Source organism: Ambystoma mexicanum, chromosome 3q (assembly GCF_040938575.1).
Source record: "Ambystoma mexicanum isolate Mex_15411 chromosome 3q, UKY_AmexF1_1, whole genome shotgun sequence".
Classification (NCBI taxonomy): domain Eukaryota; kingdom Metazoa; phylum Chordata; class Amphibia; order Caudata; family Ambystomatidae; genus Ambystoma; species Ambystoma mexicanum.
The window spans coordinates 686,954,261-686,972,701 of NC_090926.1; the positions used below are offsets into that span (position 1 = coordinate 686,954,261).

Sequence of the window (18,441 nt, forward strand, 5' to 3'; positions counted from 1 at the left end):
GTTCCATCAGAATTCCACCTCAATGAGCCTTTGGTTCTGCCTGTCTTCTTCCCAAACCCTTCTACGCCGGTGGAAAGGACGTTGCATTTGCTGGATGTTGCTTGTTCCTTGAAGTTTAATGTGGCAGGCACAAAGGATTTTTTGGAAGTCATCTCAACTCTTATTGAATTTTGGTCCAGTGAGGCATATGAAGGCCCTGTCTAAAGCTTTCATTTTCAGGTGGCTCACTGGCTGCATCATGCACTGTTATCGGATGGGCAACAGGCCTCTTCCAGCCCGGCCGAGAGCCCATTCCATCAGAGCCATTGCTGCAACAATGGCGTTTCTCTCTGGTGTTCCCTTGCTCTACATCTGCAGGGCTGCTACATGGAGGTCCACCCACACCTTCACAAGATTTTACTGCATCAACCGTGATTCCAGGGAGGAGTCCCAGGTCGGCCAAGCTGTGCTAAGCCGCCTGTTTGTTTTAGGTAAGTCTCTGCCATGGGTAAGTGTATTACTTCTGTTGAGCCTTGCCACCTCCCGTGGTTGTGTATATGTACTGCTGTGTAATGGTATTCATGAGCATGTGAATCCATGCCAGACCTCATGCTGGAGAAGGAACAAGTTACTTACCTGTAACTCCTGTTCTTCAGCATGGACCTGGCATGGATTCACATGCAAACCCTCCCTCCTTTCCCTCTGTGACTCTTCTTGGTTCATACTGCCACTTTACGTGCTCTACCAAATCTGGAGATGGCCACCAGGGGTTGAGCTTAGGGAGATGACTTTCATTGTATGGGGGCGGCATGACCCAAAGTACAGTGATTGGTTATAGAGGAGACCAGCAGTTTTCAGGCTATAGCGAAACTGCTTTCTTTTTTACTGAGGATTCTCAGCCTGACGGGGAATATTCATGAGCATGTGAATCCATGCCAGACCCATACTGGAGAACAAGAGTTACAGGTAAGTCGCTTGTTCAATCTGAAAGTCCTTGGTCCACTCCAATATTCCTTGTCGCAAAGCCTGATCAATCGTGGAGGTTTTGTATCGATTTTTGAAAGGTAAACATAGTGTCTTAATTCGATAATTATCCCATGCCAGTGATTGATGAATTGATTAGTTGGTGTTAGGCAAGATTGTATGCAGTACCCTGTGGGAGACTGAACCAGCCTTGACTTCTTAGCAATAGTTAACCTGACCTTTTGTATAAGCATGTACTACACAAGTTGGTAGAGCGACTGAGCAGCCAGGCTTATTTCAAGAGGCATCAATGTGAGCTGTAGGGTTTCACAGTGACAAGTACTAAAATAAACACTTGCACTCAAGGTTACTCTTACGTCCCGTCCCCTTTCCTCCATACTGCATGGGGTTTCCCTTCCAAGGACGGGAGACAGAACCATTTTTCACCAGAAAAAAACCTTCTTCCCCTTTAAACTTAGAGGCGCGTGGGGGTGCGGCCCAGGGAGCATGGGCTGCCCTGACTCCGCCGTCCGGTGCCACACGTCAGTCCCCTTTTCCGTTGTTAGGGAGAATTCTCTGTAAAGGCTAATTTCCCAAACCTAGTGAGTCCCCCAGCAGCTTTGCTGGATTTTTGGGGTTTATTTTTTTCTCCTGCTAAGAGTGAGACTCTTTTCCTCCCACTCTTTGACATGATTTGAGGTGTTCCTTTGACTTTGTATGTGTTTTATGGGCTATGGGGTCCTTTACCCCATAGGGCTTTATGTGTTTTTGATATGTGGGTTACACAGCACCCTCTGTGTCGTAACCCAGGGGTGTTGTCGTAGCGACCCCCAAACATAGACTCCATACCCTGGGACTGACTGCCTCCCAGGGCATGTAAAGTCACCATTGGCTTTTTTAGTCTTAAATTGTGAACAGAACCAATACAAACCATCATATTGTGGACGTATTGGTCGGGGCAATTCGATTGCCCCGGGGTCTGTTGTTCGAGGGGGCACTGTCCAGTCCCCCCGACCGAGTTTTGGCTGGTGGCAGTGGATACTACTTTTTATATTCGACTGCAAATATATTCCTATGGGATTTTCCCATTGTTCGAGCTACCACTTTTTAAAATAGCCTCGAACATACCGCCGATTTATTAAATTAATATAAATTCACCGGCTGGTATTTTTTGCCGAAACCTGGTTCCAAAATGGTTTTTGTGTTCGCTTCTGTGACTCCAACCCAAGTCGAGCCCTTTGTTCCTCTTTTTTGGCGGGCTTCTCCACAGAAGCCTCCAAAAGTGGTGCCACTCTGTCTGTGTACCATAGGGGGTGTGGGAGGGGGTTTAGGCACCCTGGACTGAGTTGCCTCGGCAACTCAAGTCGCACTCTTGTGTGATTGGCCCAAGTGGTGAGCCGCCCGGCTCACCACTTAGCATGTTTGAGTGACAGCTAGGCTGAATGAATGGGGGTTTTCTGCATAAAAGCAGGGCTTTGGGGACTGGAACTTCAGAAGTCGCCACAGGACCTAAAGAATCCGAGGAGGGAGAAGTCGAGCCGACCTGCAACGACGACACCACCGGTGGAGATCTGCTAAACCGTCTCAACACTTTTCCTGACGACAGAGGAGATCTCCAGCCCGGACTGGTGGGGATAACCAGTTTGCCCGTCTTTTCGCCTTCCTGGACCATCTCGTGGCTGCCTTGCCAGTGCCAAGCACCCCAGCAACCGGAATACCACGGTTTACCACTACAGCGAAGAAAAGGGTAGTACCTTGTAACCGGGAAACTCTGCGGCTGGTTTCTTCCCTGGCAGTGCAACGACCTGCAGCTTCCCTCCACGTCGAGACCTCCTCTTCCTCTGGACGAAACAGCAACTTGCACCGCCAGGAACAACTGCCCCCGCTGGAGCGTCCTTCCCATTTTCAGGTACTGTGTCCCGCCTGGCTTCCCTTGCGACAGATCATTCGGGGTGACAGTAAATCCTCGACTTTCTAACCTGGTTTAGCCTGGGGCCTGTTAACTAACTTTTCCTGACTTGATCTCAATCTTTTATGAACTATCTACAAAGACTCTTTGGGCATAACCCCACTGTGTGATCCTTGACACCTTTCGCTTGTTCTCTCTAAGAGTGGGCCTGGCATTTGAACTTCCTTGCTCTCCAGTAGACTTTGCCTAACCTGCCTCACTGTGGTTCTTTGAAAAGTATTGAAATTTGTGTGCTTTCATAACTTTGCCATTTCCCTCCCTTTTTCTTAACTTATTAGAGTGCCATCTTATGTTAAGCGCTCACCTCTGTCTGAAAATAAGTGGTGTTTCTCATTAAGACTTGTCTAATAAGTAATCAGGGTTGTATATATATATAATAGTGACTTTGTGTTGAAATTACTTACCTCTTTTTGTGCTAGTGTAATTTACAAGTGTGTCTTTAAATAAATAATTATATACTTTTACACCAAAGCTCTGGTCAGTGTTTGCTTGTGCTACTGTATCTCTGTACCTATTGTGTATACTCTATATTACCTAACTCATCTTGAGAGAAGTCTGACTGCTCAGCCACAGCTACCAGGTAAATCTGGGTGGTACAGACTGCTACCAATTGGGTTTACTGCCAACCACCTGTAGTCCTAAATCTTTTGCAGTGGTCCCTAAGGGAACTGCACAGGTTTCTGCCTAACATCCGTGTCAACGGGAATGGGCCGAATTCACCAGCGCTCCTGGGTTTGACTTTGGCCATGTAATTTCACGCACGGATACTTCTTTGTCTTTTTTGTTTTTTTATCATTCAGGTACTCGGTCATCATGCGTCACGCTCCTCCCAGGCACATGTCGACTTACACAGGGTTCATCAGGTGTCCATCCTGCAACGGGCTCTTCCCAACTTCAGACCCCCACGCCCTCTGCCTACGTTGCCTTGGCCCAGACCACGGTTGGCAAGCTTGTACAGTGTATGGCTCGCTGTCATCGAAATCGCTGAGCACACTAGCCAGGTGGAGGGAGCTCTTCCAGAAGTCGCCTCCAGAGGACCTCAAGAACTTTGTGAAACAACGAGCCAGGCCCAAGGTAGGGCTGCTATTTTCTATCACACCCCGCAAAGGAGATTCCTTCCCAAGGACTCTCCCGCGCGGGAGGAACCGTTCAGGTCCTTGTGCCAGCACGTGCACTGAGGCTGCTGCAGCTACCGGCCTTCGGGCCAACGGATACTTGGATCCTCCCGGTGGCAGTGTTGTGGGACCAGAAAGTTCTTATACCGGATTATCATCCGAGGGGCTCCACCCGTCTATCGGCAATGCGGCAGAGGGGGCGCCTAAACACAGCTCTATTGACCCCCGGGTCGAGGGTGTCACATCTACCGGGCCGAGGCCCGAGGAGCAGGGTAGGCCTTGTGACCCACACGCAAGTGTCTTGGAGGAGGGTGGGCACAGCGAGCCGAGCAACACATCAGTCACACGGCAGGCAGCTCGACAAGATGGCCACCGTGCCAGACAGAGGCACCCGTCCGACACCATTCCAGGAGTTCGGCGAAGATTGAGTGTCAAGATGGGACTGGCCTCAACCAGTTATGTGGCCTACAGCCTATCCTTCTTATGCGCAGGCCAGCTTCCCACTGCGTCCATACGGGCAGGGTATACTGCGGCTCCAACAGCTCCCAGCTACCCCATCAGTACCCCCTACCACCTCTCCGGCCAGTGAAGAGGGGTTCTTCGAGAGCTTCCTCGGGGCCATGAAGTCTCCTCGGACGGGGGTTATCCTCAAGGATGCCATCAGGGAAGTCCTAGCAGTCCTATTCCTGGTGCAGCCGCTGCCTCTGGCTCCCCAACCGATTCCGCAGGTGGTTCCGTACCAGCCTCCTCCTCTGCCTCTGGCCGCGGTCACTGTACCCCAGGCTCCGGCCCCGGCTACTCCTCCACCTCCTCCACAGGATACAGATGAGGAGGATCCCGACACGCCATCCTCAGCCAGGGCCTTCCACAAACGTCTTGCTGGGCTGGCGGAGTACCTGGGCCTACCCCAACCCGAGGTTGAGCAGCCGTCAGAGGGGGTTCTGGCTGAAGTCCTCACGCAACGCCCCTCAACCAAAACGGGATTCCACTGCAAACCGATGTAGTCTCCCTGGCCAAGAAATGTTGGCTCAAGCCCCACTCGGTCCAGCTGGTCAATCGCCGCCTGGACATCAAGTACAGGCAGATGGAGGGGGATACAATATTGCTCTCAGCCCATCCTCAGCCACACTCCTCAGTGATCACTGCGGCATCACTATACTCAAGCCTCAGCCGCCTCCTCTGTGGCGCTGCTAAGCAAGGAGGAGAAGATCTTGGAGGCGTATGGGAAGAAACTCTATTCCAGCGCGTCCTTGCATCTTCGTCAGGCTAAAGCTGATGCCATGTTGGCTGCCGTTAACCAGGCAGAGCAAATCACGTTTTAAGGCGGGGCTGGCTGAGGCCAACCTGGTGGCACAGGACCTCATAGAATCCACCGTGGCCCAAATTGACACCTCTGGCCATGCCATCTGTATCGCCACAGACATGAGAAGGACAGTCTGGCTCCAGGCGACGAAATTCAACCCGGACGTCCAGGAACGCTTATTAGATCTACCATTCGAGGGGGTGGGTGGGGCCTCTTCCACTCCACCACAGAGGAAGAGTTGGACAAGAAGAAAAACAGCTCACAAACGGCCAAGTCTTTATCCATCAGCGCTCCGACACGGGGCATATGTATAGAGGGTTCTGCGGCTTCCAGGAACGGAGATCCAGGCAGGCGGACTGCTCGCTAGCTCCGAACCGGGCGCAAGCAACAAAAAGGGGAGGAGGGGTAGTAAGGGCTTTTTCCAGGCCCCCTGCTCCATGACGGCTTCCAAGGGAATGAAGGCATGACATGCCCCTTCAGATCCATGTGTCTCCAGTGGGGGGCAGGCTTGCACATTTCTGGTGCCAGAATTTCGCAGACCCCTGGATCCTCTCCGTAGAATCCACGGGGTGCCGCCTACCCATCCCAGCATCTCCTCCCTCTTCTTCTCCACTCCCTCAGGGTGGGACAGCAACTCTTCTGGCGGAGATCCGGTCGCTCGTAGAGAGCCAGGTAGTGGAGGAAGTCCCAGCCTCCTGGCGAGGCATGAGCTTTTACTCTAGGATTTTCACCATTCAGAAGAAAAACCAGGCTGGCCTGAGAGTTGTGCTGGACCTTTCCAGCCTTAACCTCTCCTTACCCCTACAAAAATTCAAGATGGTTACGCCAGCTTTTACAGTGGAGACATTGTGCAAGGGAGACTAGATGTGCTCCTGGATCTGAAGGACACGTACCTACATGTCCCGATTTGGCAGCCCCATCGTTCTTTCCTACCGTTCAGGATCATGGGCTACCATTTTCAATACAAGGTCCTCCCTTTTGACCTCAATTCGGCCCCCAGGGGCTTTACCAGGCTAATGAATACGGTAGCCGGCCTCCTGAGAGCGCAGGGCTTCCACCTCTACCCATACCTCGATGACTGGCTCGTCAGGGCTACATCTCCGGAAGCGGTTCACCACTCCTCCTATGCCCTTATGAACACACTGCACAATCTGGGCTTCTTGCTGTCAAAGGTTTCCCCCCGGCTCACCTGAGTTCTCTTCTTGTGGCGTTCCGAGGAGGACTCCTTCTCCCGGCCGGACCGGGACTTGTATAAGTGCACGCGAGTCGAGTCTGACTCCAGCGCGAGCGTTCAAAGTTCCAGGAAGTCGCGTGTTCCAGGACGTCCAGGAAGAGGATCGAAGAAAGGTAAGAGATACTGGAAACAGGGGAAAGGGGAAGAAAGAATAAGGGAGTTGGCCAGGAACTTGGAAGGGTAACGCCGAGCAGCACACACACGTCGAGACACTACCGAGATAGCGTTGAGACGCGTGGGGGCGTGGCCCATTTATAGAACGTGCCGTGTCCGACGTACAGGCTAGTACGGAACACGGCACTGGGCACGGCCATGTTGGAAGTATCAAGGAGCACACTCTCCGTCTGGACCAGGACCAGGAAGACCAGAAGGGGCTATGTCCATGGTTCATGACACTTGCTCAATCTCAAGAAGTCGCCGCTGCAGCCCACGCAGACATTCTTGGGCCTCATCTGGGACATGTGCTCTGATAAGATATTTCCTTTGGAGAACAAGATCTCGGCCATCAAGAGAGCCACCTCCCATTTCCTCGGCAAAGAGTTGACCTCGGATTGGTGGTACCAGCATCTCCTGGGTCTCTTGGCGGCGGTCCTTTTAGCCTTTTCACACACGAGATTGAGGATGAGGCGGATTCAGCTGCAAATCACGGCATCATGGAACCAGGAGCGGGGCTCCCAATCCGAGATGATGAACGTTCTCCATCTCTCCACCCGGACCTAACATGGTGGTCCAGGGACTGCAAGCTACGGATGGGCAAGCCCTTTCGGCCTCCCTCCCCGCAGGCCACCATCACCACAGACTCCTTGCTCAAGGGCTGGGGAGCCACCCTGGACGATCTCTCTATCCACGGCACCTGGACTCAACAGGAGCAGGAATACCACATCAATTGGTTAGAGCTGAATGCTATCTGGCTAGCGCTCAGAGCATTCCTACCACTTTTCAGGGCAAGGTTGTCTTCATCCAGACAGACAACTCGAGCAGCATGTACTATGTCAACAAGCAGGAAAGCACCAGATCCTCTACTCTGTGCAGATTGGCAATCATCATGTTGGAGTGGGCCCTGGAAAATGACATATTCCTCATGGCAGTCCACCTCCCGGGGGAATCCAACCTGGAGGCAGACTGGCTCAGCAGGTTGGGAGCAGACAATTACGAGTGGCAGCTAAACGACCTCGTCAATTCAGAAGAACTTCAACTGGTGGGGTCAGCCCCAGGTGGATCTCTTTGCCACCTGGCACAGCAAGAAGTGCCCTCAGTTCGCCTTCTGGCACGGACAGGGCCCTGGCTCCCTCGGCGACGCATTTCGGCTTCAGTGGAACGGCATGAGCGATTACGCCTTCCTGCCCACTCCGCTGATTCACAGAGCGATTCGCATGATCAAGAAGTCTCGCCAACTCAACATCATTCTAATAGCTCCATGGTGGCCAGCCAGGCCATGCTTTTCGGAGCTGCTCAGCCTCTCGGAGGTGCCTCCAATTCACCTTCTGATGGGCCCAGCACATCTGCTAGCGCAACAGGGGGGGCAGGGTCACCCACCCCGTCCCACAGAAACTAGCCCTCACAGCGTGGTACCTGAGCAGGTAACGCTGCGGCACCTCAGCCTCTCACAGGCTAATCTGTAAATCATACAGGACACAAGGAGCAAGGCTACCAGGGCCCAGTATAAGAGTAAATGGACCAGATTCTGCCAATGGGCAGACGCTAAGGAAATTGACCCCCTGGCATGTTCTCTGGACGACATGCTCTCCTTCTCGGCGCACCTCGCCCACTCTGGGTTGCAGGTGGACACCTGCTGTACATACCTCGCAGCCATTGGGGCTTACAGGAACTTGGAGGATGTGATCTTTTCCTCCTCCAATCCTATTGTCAAACATCTGACGGGGCTCGCAAGGCTCTATCCGCCCGTCAAGAGGCCGCACCCTGTGTGGGTCCTCAACATAGCTCTGGCACACAAACCATGTGAGCCAATGGCATCTGCGGACATCAGGCTGGTCACCATCAAGACGGCCGTGCTAGTCTGCCTCACTTCGGCTCGTAAAGTCAGCGAAATACAGGTGCTGGTTGCCTCGCAGGCATATACCACATTTCACAGGGACAAAGTAGTCCTGCGGACACACTCGGCATTTCTGCCCAAGGGGCCGTCTGCTTTCCACTTGAACGAGGAACTAGTCCTTTCTATGTACTTTCCTGATCCCAAGGATGGAGCACAGAGGGTGCTGCACTGCCTGGATGTCAGGGGTGCCCTGAAATTTTACTTGGACAGGACCAAGGGTTTCCACAAATCGGAATCCCTTTTTGTCACGTTCGGAGGCTCAAGACCAGGCTATCAGGCCTCCAAGGACTCCATATCCCGCTGGATGTTCTCTGCCATCAAAGAAGCGTACGAGGGTCAGCACAAGCCGTTCCTGGCCAACATGCATGCCCGCGCAGTCAGGGCCAAGGCAACGGCCATCCCATTCCAGCTTCATGTCCCTTGGCAAGTCATACGCAGGGCGGCCACTTGGGCCACTCCCTCGGCTTTCTGCAAGCATTACTGTGTGGATGTTGGCTCTAGATCTACTGCAGCGTTCTGACAGGCGGTTCTCAGGAACCTATTTGCTTAAGGAGGGTTTCCTCTCCACCCTGGGGCTACATTCAGTTCTAATCGCCCATGCAATATGGAGGAAAGGGGACGGGGACGTAAGAGTAATTATAGGTTACTCACCGTAGTGACAAAGTCCTTAGTCTCCTTTCCTCCATACGTCCCACCAACCCCCCCCCTAATAATACTGGTGTCATTAGGCAGTGTTAAATCTATTGTCGACGCGTCAATGGGGACTGAGGTGTGGCGCCGGAGGGCGGAGTCAGGGCAGTGCATGCTCCCTGGGCCGCACCCCCGCGCGCCTCTAAATTTAAAGGGGGAAGGAGGTTTTTTCTGGTGAAAAAGGTTGTCTCCCGTCCCTTGGAAGGGACCCCCCATGCAGTATGGAGGAAAGGGGACTAAGGGCTAAGTATGTTAGTCACTACGGTGAGTAATTTATAATTTCTTGATTAAACAATTATTTATTTAACAGTCAGTTGAATAAGTCTTCTATAGAAGGGAGCAATATATATGTAACACAAAAATAGACCTCAAAATGCACACTCTGTTTCTTGGTTTAAATAACTAGGACACTGTGGACATTAATATATCACTGGTACATTTAGAGCAATACTGAGATTAGGGTCAAAAATAAAAGATATGGGAATAAAACAATGGTAAACAAATATTCTTAAGCAGGTAAGTACTTTTTGAACCCTCCAATGCAAAGTAAATGAACCCTTTCCTGGGGGAAAGGCAAAACACAAAGTCAGAGGTAAGAAGAGTGTTTCAGGGAGCCAGGACAGCCAATGTTAGTTGAGCAAAGGTCTAGGTGAGCTGAAGCACTTTTGCAGGTAGGTAAAACGTCATGCACAATGTTGTAGAAGTGTTTGTATAAAAATGAAATCACAGTAGGGCCACAAGCTTGGGAGGCTTGTGAGGGGCAAATCTGCAAGCAACTCTACAGAGGCAACCAAGACAAGTCTCAACTGAGAACTAGCAAGTCTACACGACAAAAGGTAAGTCCTCTTCATTTTACAGTACCTTTGGTTAGAAGAAATAGGTTCCAGCTGGCTTCTGTTCCTATGTAGGTCTGCAAATCCTGTTCCTAGACCTCAGTCGCGGGGACAAAAGGGAGGACGTCTGGGGACTCCTGCGCTACGAATTGAAGGTCGGCAGCAGCATTGGGCAAACTTCAGATCAGCAGCACTTCCCGGTTTCAGCTTCTCGCGACCCTCGCAATTAGTACCACTGCGGGTCTAAGATACCTAAATGAACTTTCCTCGAATCTGAGGTCCAGCATTCTGTTGAGGTTGCTCAGGCTTGGTCAGTCCTGCTTCATGGGAGTCCAGAGGATCTTCCTGGAGCTCGGATCCAACTTAAAAGTGATGCACTCGATTTGGTGTCCCTCTCCCTGGCAATCGATTCCTGGAGCAGCAATGGATGTACAGCCAGATCCGAGAGGATGTCCAGACAAGTTCACTCTGAGGTTGATTGGTATTAAAGCAGTAGGTCTTCACCGGGCAAACCAATGTTCCAGGAATTGCAGCAAATGTCTCTTCCAAGTTCTTCTTTGGATTCCTTCGTCCAGTGGTTGACTCTGCCTTCCAAGCAACAAGCCTTGTTTTTTATGCAGGTTTCTCCCATTCGCAGCCTAGCTGTCAATCACACAGCAGGGTGGCCGTCCTCCAAGGGCAGCAAGCCGGCCAATCACCGTTGGGTGCATTCCTGTAACAAATGGGAATTAAGCATAAGGAGTTTCAGGCACCTCCCTCACTTCCTGCCCCAGCCAGACACTCTGGAGCCAGAGGTGGGCTTCCCCAGTGTATCCCGCCAAAGACAAAACAAAGGGACCAAACCTGGTTTGGCACGCAGAGTAAATCTCAAGGACCTTTCCAAAAAAAAATGGCGAAACAGACCTGGCCATTTTGACAAAATGGGCACCCCTGGGTGCTTTACTGCAGCTGCAATTGCAGCCCGCGGTAGAAAAACTCAATGGTAGTAAAAAGTAAACCACTGGCACCAGCCATTAATTGTAGAAAGGGTAAGATAAAATGTTACATGAGAAACTAGACAAAGGGGATACTAAGTAACCCCTCCAACACCCTATTGTGATATAGTGTATGCTGAGTCTAGAAAGTGGTGATATCATTGTGGTGATATATAATTTTGTTCACGTTGCGCGCTTGTTTCCTATGCCCTGTACTTCGGGTTGTTCTGATGTTGGTAATGGACCCAACCGTACCTTCTGTACAGTCCATTGAGCCACCACCGCTCTGGATGCTTCTAAAGCCTGCCTATGCGACTTTGCGAAAGGCCGGTGTTAGCGGTCTCAGCGAAGTTGACAGACTGCACGGGTCACCCACTACAGGTCATGCCACCACAACCCAATCTCCAGTCTTCCATTAGCCCGTTTCGCGGCCAACTGGTACGATGCTTTCCAGGCATCTCACAAATAACACACGTTTGGTTTGCTGGGGTGTTATGCCGATTCTCCTCTTTCTCGGCCTTACTCTCGCCCACTGGCCACCAGGTTTAACTTGTGTGACGTTTGGGGTACGAAGAGGGGAAGACCAAAGGGGTCTTTATGATACATCAATCTGAACCAAGTAAAACCACATCTGAAGTGAAGAATACAAACAGTAACGTGAGAAAAGAATTGAATGAACTGATGAAGAGTTACCAAGAACTATTGAAAAAGCACATATTGAGAAGACAAGTGCTGAAAGCACAGAGCAGGCAAAGGGAGCCCTTCTCCTGCCCCTTTATTTTGTTTGGAATAGTGATAGGGTCAGATAGTGTTAATTTCTTGGACGGTTTACAGATTCTTTTTGGGCATTGGAAAAGGCAAGCACCTTAGTTATTCCTTTAGGTAGGGAATACCCCATAGCCATAGGGATATTTACATTTACACCTTATTATTTAATAAACTTTTTTGCAAATCTCCTTAAACAGTCTGCATCCTTCTTCTGACCCATCACAGAACGCTGATCAAAACTGTCACTAGGGAGGCTCCCATCAAAATCTCCGGCTGCCTAGACACTAAGGGACCTACCCCAGGAAAGGAAAGGGAGAGTAGGCGTTGAAAGTATTTGAAGAAGCAGTCACACTCATATAGTGAGTCCCATCGCTCTTCCTCCTCCCATAAGTAAACGAAGCACAGACACAAGCGCAACTCCAAATCGTCAGGTGAAAAGGGTAAGTCCTACACACCTAAAGGGGCTTCGAGGAGGAATGGGAGAAATTTAAGAAGCATATGATACTGATCTTTGAGAAGGCTGTGGCTGGTACAGCTTCGGCCTCAATGACTTTTCGCAGTTACGGCACTGACCTTGCCTGGTTTGTCCGGCACGAAGATGCCCAAAGGCAGTCCAACGCTCTTGAGGTCAACCTCAAAAAGGTACTGACTGCATCAGTACCGACGATTTCATCAAAGGCGTTGATGGGTCATGTCGAAATCCCTCTCTCGATAGATCAGCCCTGTGACCGTGGCTATGCACCAGAGTCCAGATTGTATTTCTTTGAATCCATACAGACGATTTTCGATGAAGAAGGGGACCGTATTCCACAAAAAATTGGGCCTTTACTAGGGACGGACATGGACCCACTGCCTGATTTCATGGTCGACTAAGCGGGGCTTATGGAGTTGGCAGAGGGTCTGCATGGCACAAACGGGCTGGACATGTCCCCCGACATCTAGATGCAGCAGGAGCCTTTGTGCGCGCATTCAAACGCTGAGTACTGCAAAGCAATCGAAAAGTTGGCGTCTCTCTCTCTCTGCCTCGGCGCTCCTTTGAAACCATTCCAGCCGTATGTGATGACATATATACTGAACAATGGAACACAGTCAGAAAGAACCTTATGTTAAACATGGCCATAGCGGACTTGTTCATGCATTTGTGGCTGTGCCCTTGCTCAACGCCGGTGGTCACCACTGAGCTTACGAAAAAGTACAAGTGGGCGATCTGCCCCTCCTAATGTGCACCGGAGCCCCGAGGGATTGGTGCTGCAGGCTGCAACAGTGAACTTGAAGCCTTTCACCTCGACATCCCATCTTTTTACTGACAAGGAGTCGAAGAAGAACGATGGATGCTTTGGCCACAAAGGGTTCACCTAAGGGAGCATGGCGTTAAAGGCGGTTAGTGCCTCTTGTGATTCGCCAAATACCCCCATGTCCTTTGGAGGACTAGTTCGGAGGCAACCAACCATTTCCCTGAGGGGGGAGATCAATCAAGGACAGCAAGGAGATGGCGTTTCAGGCACTTCCGGCCAGCTTCAACGCCATGGATTGTGTTGGGGGGGTTGATGAGCATGCCGAAGGTGCTGTGCCGGACCTCATATCTTCGAGGATCAGGCTTTTCACTGAATCGGGTGAAACACCTCGATGTGGCTTTCGACAAAACAACGGTTTGGTCCAGAAGCAGAATGTTGAAGAAGCGATAGAAAGAACATTACTGGTAAGTAATTTCTCCACTTTTTAAGTATCTTGGACTTAAATCATTCTTGGCAATTTTGCTTTTGTTTGCTTTGCTTAAAAATCATGCTTACCGTATGGACTACTCAACCGACGGTCAAAGATACACTGTCCGCTCTAAAACTAGGAAGTGTGCCTTTTCAAAATGTGCCATTATGAGCACCTAAAAGTAGAGTCGGGATGTTGATCTTTTGAATATTAACTCAGTTGGATTATCAGAACGAGTAGCAAATATGCAAACAGTTGCAAATATTTGATGTAAAATTTTGGTTCTGCTAAAACTAGTCATGTAACCCATTCTGTGTATTTCCAATTTTGGACAGTGCAATTTGTGAAGTCTCGTGGAGTTAATAATTATTTCCTTCTCAGGGAAAGAGCTGCTGCAAACAAACTGGTGCGTCGTACAGAGAAGAAGCTGAAAGAAGTTTTTATGCAAGTGGAAGATGAACGTCGACATGCTGATCAGTACAAAGAGCAGGTGGGCTAAAGGAGAGCAGGAGTTCTCGGTGGGAGGCAGATTAGATTGTGACTCTTTCATGGTGCAGGTTTTTAAAATGTGATGTAAAGGACATTGTTTGGCTGATCTTTATCCCCTTTAAAGAGTCCATAATGTGATCTAGTGTCATACAGCAGATTGTTGCAATACACAGTGCTTAAGTGTTTGTATGTTTGGGATTTATAAAGTTCAAACCTAGCTGGGAAGCAAAGGAGCAATGAACATAGAGGTTTCACCCAGGGTATTCAACGTAAGGGTATGGATGTGGCAGCCATGCTAGAATTGGTAAGTGGATATGTGTTAAGATGCTATGGTAAGCCGTAAGTAGTTGACAGTTCTCTAGTTGTATCCAGGGTACAGTTCAGGAAAGACAAGTGGTGTTGATTTTCTTTAGAATATTGAAGACCTATTTGACTTCAGCTGGTCTTTGAGAGTAATGCCGTTTCTGTATGCAAGATGACACCTAGCAATAGTTCTTGCTATGGATTTAGTAGGACCACGTCCAATATTTGCGATGAGATGCACAATGTATACATTTATACATGGGTGTGTTTTGCACAGTAATGTGATCCTGGTATCTTTCAGGGGGTGGGGATGACTATACATATTAATGGAGCCAAACAAAAGCCATAGAAACCATGTATAAAATGGGAATTATGCACACACAAGTGGATTTGTGGTTCTTTACTGAAATCTGTTTGACTGGCTTTTTAGGTCACCCCAGGATTATACTCTATAGCACCCTTTTTGTTCAAGATCATGCAAAATGTAAGGTTTTATTTTTCAATCTTTGACCTTTTCTCGTTTCAGATGGAGAAGGCCAATACGAGAATGAAACAGCTTAAGCGTCAGCTTGAGGAGGCTGAGGAAGAAGCTACACGAGCCAATGCCTCCCGCCGAAAACTTCAGCGCGAGTTGGACGATGCCACAGAGGCCACTGAAGGGCTGAGTCGTGAAGTCAGCACGTTGAAAAATCGACTGAGGTAAGCTTCCCTTAACCTACTGCAGTCTACCTTTATCAAAGATTTTATAAATGCTAATACATTAGAATCAGAACAGTTCAAGCCCTTTATCCACAGGACCTTCCATTTTATATTACGTCAAATATAACTATACAATGTGCTTTTTCTCTTTGTGGTATGGAAGCAGTAGAAAACTTGATTTCAGGGCTCCAGATAAGCTGCATATCTCTGTAGCTTTTTTCTAAAAATCTGGCTAGAGCTCCCCGCAAAGACAAATAAGGCATAGTGGTTAAGTGTGTGTGTGTGCCTGTCCTGTTATGTCATCTTTACTGCTGATGTGATGTGTTCAGACCAAGCCAAAAAGAGGAGCTTTGCCATTGTCTTGCATTATGTAAAATTGTCTAAATGATAATCATACATCTTTTACTATACAGCGATGACAAGTCACAAAACTTACAAGAACAATGGGTATTTTTTAAATATTTATAAAATATATTTTTACTTGTGTAAACATGTTCCTGTTAGGAATTACAACTACTTTTTTTTACTATATACAAAATATTGTTTCTCCCCATTTTACGAAATGAGTACTAACTTGTTAGAGCAGAATTCCATTTCTAATGGATTCTTTCCTCCCAAAGATTCCTCAGCTATGATATCCCTATCTCAGTGCAGCTGTTCTCCGGAACCTTTTCCACCGTCGGGGGTGGCGGGGGGTGCTCTGTGTCGGCTCCGTCTGGCACCTCTACACTCACCGTTCTAGATACGACATTGGGACCAGTATATATAGCCATGCTGCGTCCCATGACCTCCGTTCCTTTTTTCCACGCACTCGGTTTGCTGATCGGAACATGCTCATCGAGCTTACCTACTTTTTTCAAGACAAGTCATGCCTACTCCGGTCAAGGATTTGGGCTTCAAGCAGTGTGCAGACTGCAGCCGGCAAATGTCGGTCTTTGATAAGCACCGGATTTGCTTATATTGATTAGGCGAGGAGCATGTCACCAAGGATTGCCGGCCATGCCAGTACATGCACCCCTAAGCCTTCCAGGGGAGGGCGGCGAAGATCTTCACTTTCATCGACAAGTCAAAAAGTGATGCGTCGCGGTTTCATTCAAGGTCACACAGTGCGGAACAACGCTTTGGAGTAAAAGGCTTCCCGCAAGGAAAAGGACAAGAAGAAGCAGCAACATTGGAAGAGGTCCCACTCCTCGACTGAGTCCTCACACTGACATTTGTCTTCTTTGAAGAAGAGCCACTGCTCCACAGAGTTCCCAGAGTGTCCAGCGCAGATACCTTTTCCTACCGAGCCTTGAGAATGGGAGAACCTACGCCTGAAGACGGTGTACATCTTTGCCAAGGCTCCTTTGACTCCAGCCTCAGCACCTGTGGTGCAGGCGACAGATCTGTCAGCATCGGCACAGGGTTTGCTGCAACCGGCAGGATACCCTTTGGGGACCACTCAAGCACTCCTAAGGGCTCAGGCCTGCACCAGACAGAGACAACAGCCACTCTCAGGAAGCCTCCATGTCGTGCATGTATGACATCTCAGACAAGGAAGGCGACTGGTCCCTTTTGGGCTTGAACCTATAGGTTCTAGGGAGGTGAGAATTTCCCAGAAGAATTGTACAGGGAATGTGAGGATGCGCAGAGCCTGGCAGAGGACCTGCAGGGTGCCAGTGGCCTTGACACCTCCCTGGAGATGGAATGTATGCCAGCTCCCACCCCGGGGAAAGCCTCATGCCGCCTCCTTCCAGCGCTTGATGGCTAAGGTGGCCGGTACTCTGGGGCTGTCTGCTCCATCCAAGTCCAAAGTACAGTGCAAACTTTGTGATATTCTTCACGATGCCCTCAAAAAAGAGACGCTACTGCCCTTCGGTGTGGAAGTGCAGGCCCCCGTATTGGACATGTGCTTGAAACCTGCTTCTGTTCCGGCAGTGGACAGGGATCTGGCAAGGACACATGGTCCTTCTCCTTCGGATCCAGCTTTTCTTTCCTCCTATGCTTCGCCTGAGAACTTGGTGGTTAAAGCTGTGACGGCTAGCCTGAAGACTTCTACTTTCCCGTCCCTTGCACCAGACAGGAAAAGTAATAAAGTATGATGCATTGGGCAAGAAGTGGTTTGCGTTGAACAGTCTTGCACTGCGGGCCATGAATGCCTCTTGCGCCATGGTGAAGTTATCCTTCAGCCTTTGGATGGCAGTGGCCAATGTGGATGAGTATGTCCAAGAGGGAGAGATGAGGGACGGCTTCCTGTCCTTGGTCTCTGACGACAAGGAGGCAGCATGTGAGATGCTGCAGTCAACTGACACAGCAGACTGTGTGAGGAGGGCTATTGCCACTAGCACAGTGGTCAGCACCACCTGTGGCTGAAGACATCCGTGTTTGATGCCGACGTCCAGACCAGGCTGTTGGATATGCTGTTAGAGGGCCATAACCTTTTTGGAGCAAAAGCTGACAATGCCCTCTAGAAGGTCTTTGGGGCTAGCAGTACAACAGCCTTCCACACAGCAGTCGTCTCAGGACAGGGGTTTTCGTCCCTTTCCTTCCTTTGCCCAGAGGGGCCAATGTCAAGGCAGGTGCTTCCCAAGAGGCAGAGGAAAGGGTGCCCAGCGAGGGGGGGGGGGTCTTGCAGTGGCTGCTGTCCTTGCAGTTCTCCAAAGCAGCAAACCTCAGTGACAGGCTTTGCCATTCGTCATCAATGGGTGGGAGGCTTTCCTTGTTCAGCCCGGAATGGCCAAAAACCACGTTCGATGCTTTGTCCTTACAGGTCATTTAGCAGGTATACTGCCTTCTATCCCTTACTGTGCCCCCTGGATCACGGCCCTCCGGCCACCCCTTTGTCACTGGAACCCCTTTCTGCTGGAGGAGGACCATCGGCTTCTGTCAAAGCGCAATCAAGCTAGTTTCCTACTCAGAACGCAGGAAGGGGTGATACTCCACCTATTTTCTGGTACCAAAAGAGGACTGGGGCTTGCACCCCGTCCTTGATCTGTGGCTGCTGAACTTTTTCCTATGCAAGTTCAAGATGGTTACACTATCCCAGAGTCTACAAGTCATTGATCTGCAGGACTAGTTGATTTCCCTGTATCTTCAGGATACCTACTTCCATGTGCCAATTCATTGAAAGTACAGGAATTACCTGAGGTTCGTGGTGGATCAACGCCATTGCCAGTTCAGGATCATGCCGCTTGGGCTTTCTTCGGCGCCCAGGGTTTTCACCAAGCTGCTAGCAGATGTGGCGGCTCACCTCAGGATGGAGGGCATTCATGTCTTTCTCTACCTGGGTAGCTGTTTTATCCGAGTTCACACTCCAGATGTAGTATCTGAGCACTTTCTCCGCACATGCACTCTATTGCACAGCCTGGGCTTTTCCCTGAATTTTA

The 18,441-nt window shown here is 49.9% G+C and overlaps 1 protein-coding gene across 2 annotated transcripts in view; it reads left to right on the forward strand.

Moving 5' to 3' along the window:
- Positions 1 to 18,441, forward strand: part of MYH10 (myosin heavy chain 10) — a 1,173,511-nt gene that overhangs the window by 1,148,583 nt on the left and 6,487 nt on the right. For both annotated transcript variants that reach the window (XM_069654592.1, XM_069654593.1), the window contains exons 41-42: positions 13,967 to 14,075; positions 14,904 to 15,076. In XM_069654592.1, coding sequence (XP_069510693.1) covers positions 13,967 to 14,075; positions 14,904 to 15,076 — 282 coding nt within the window. The remainder of the gene's footprint in view (positions 1 to 13,966; positions 14,076 to 14,903; positions 15,077 to 18,441) is intronic.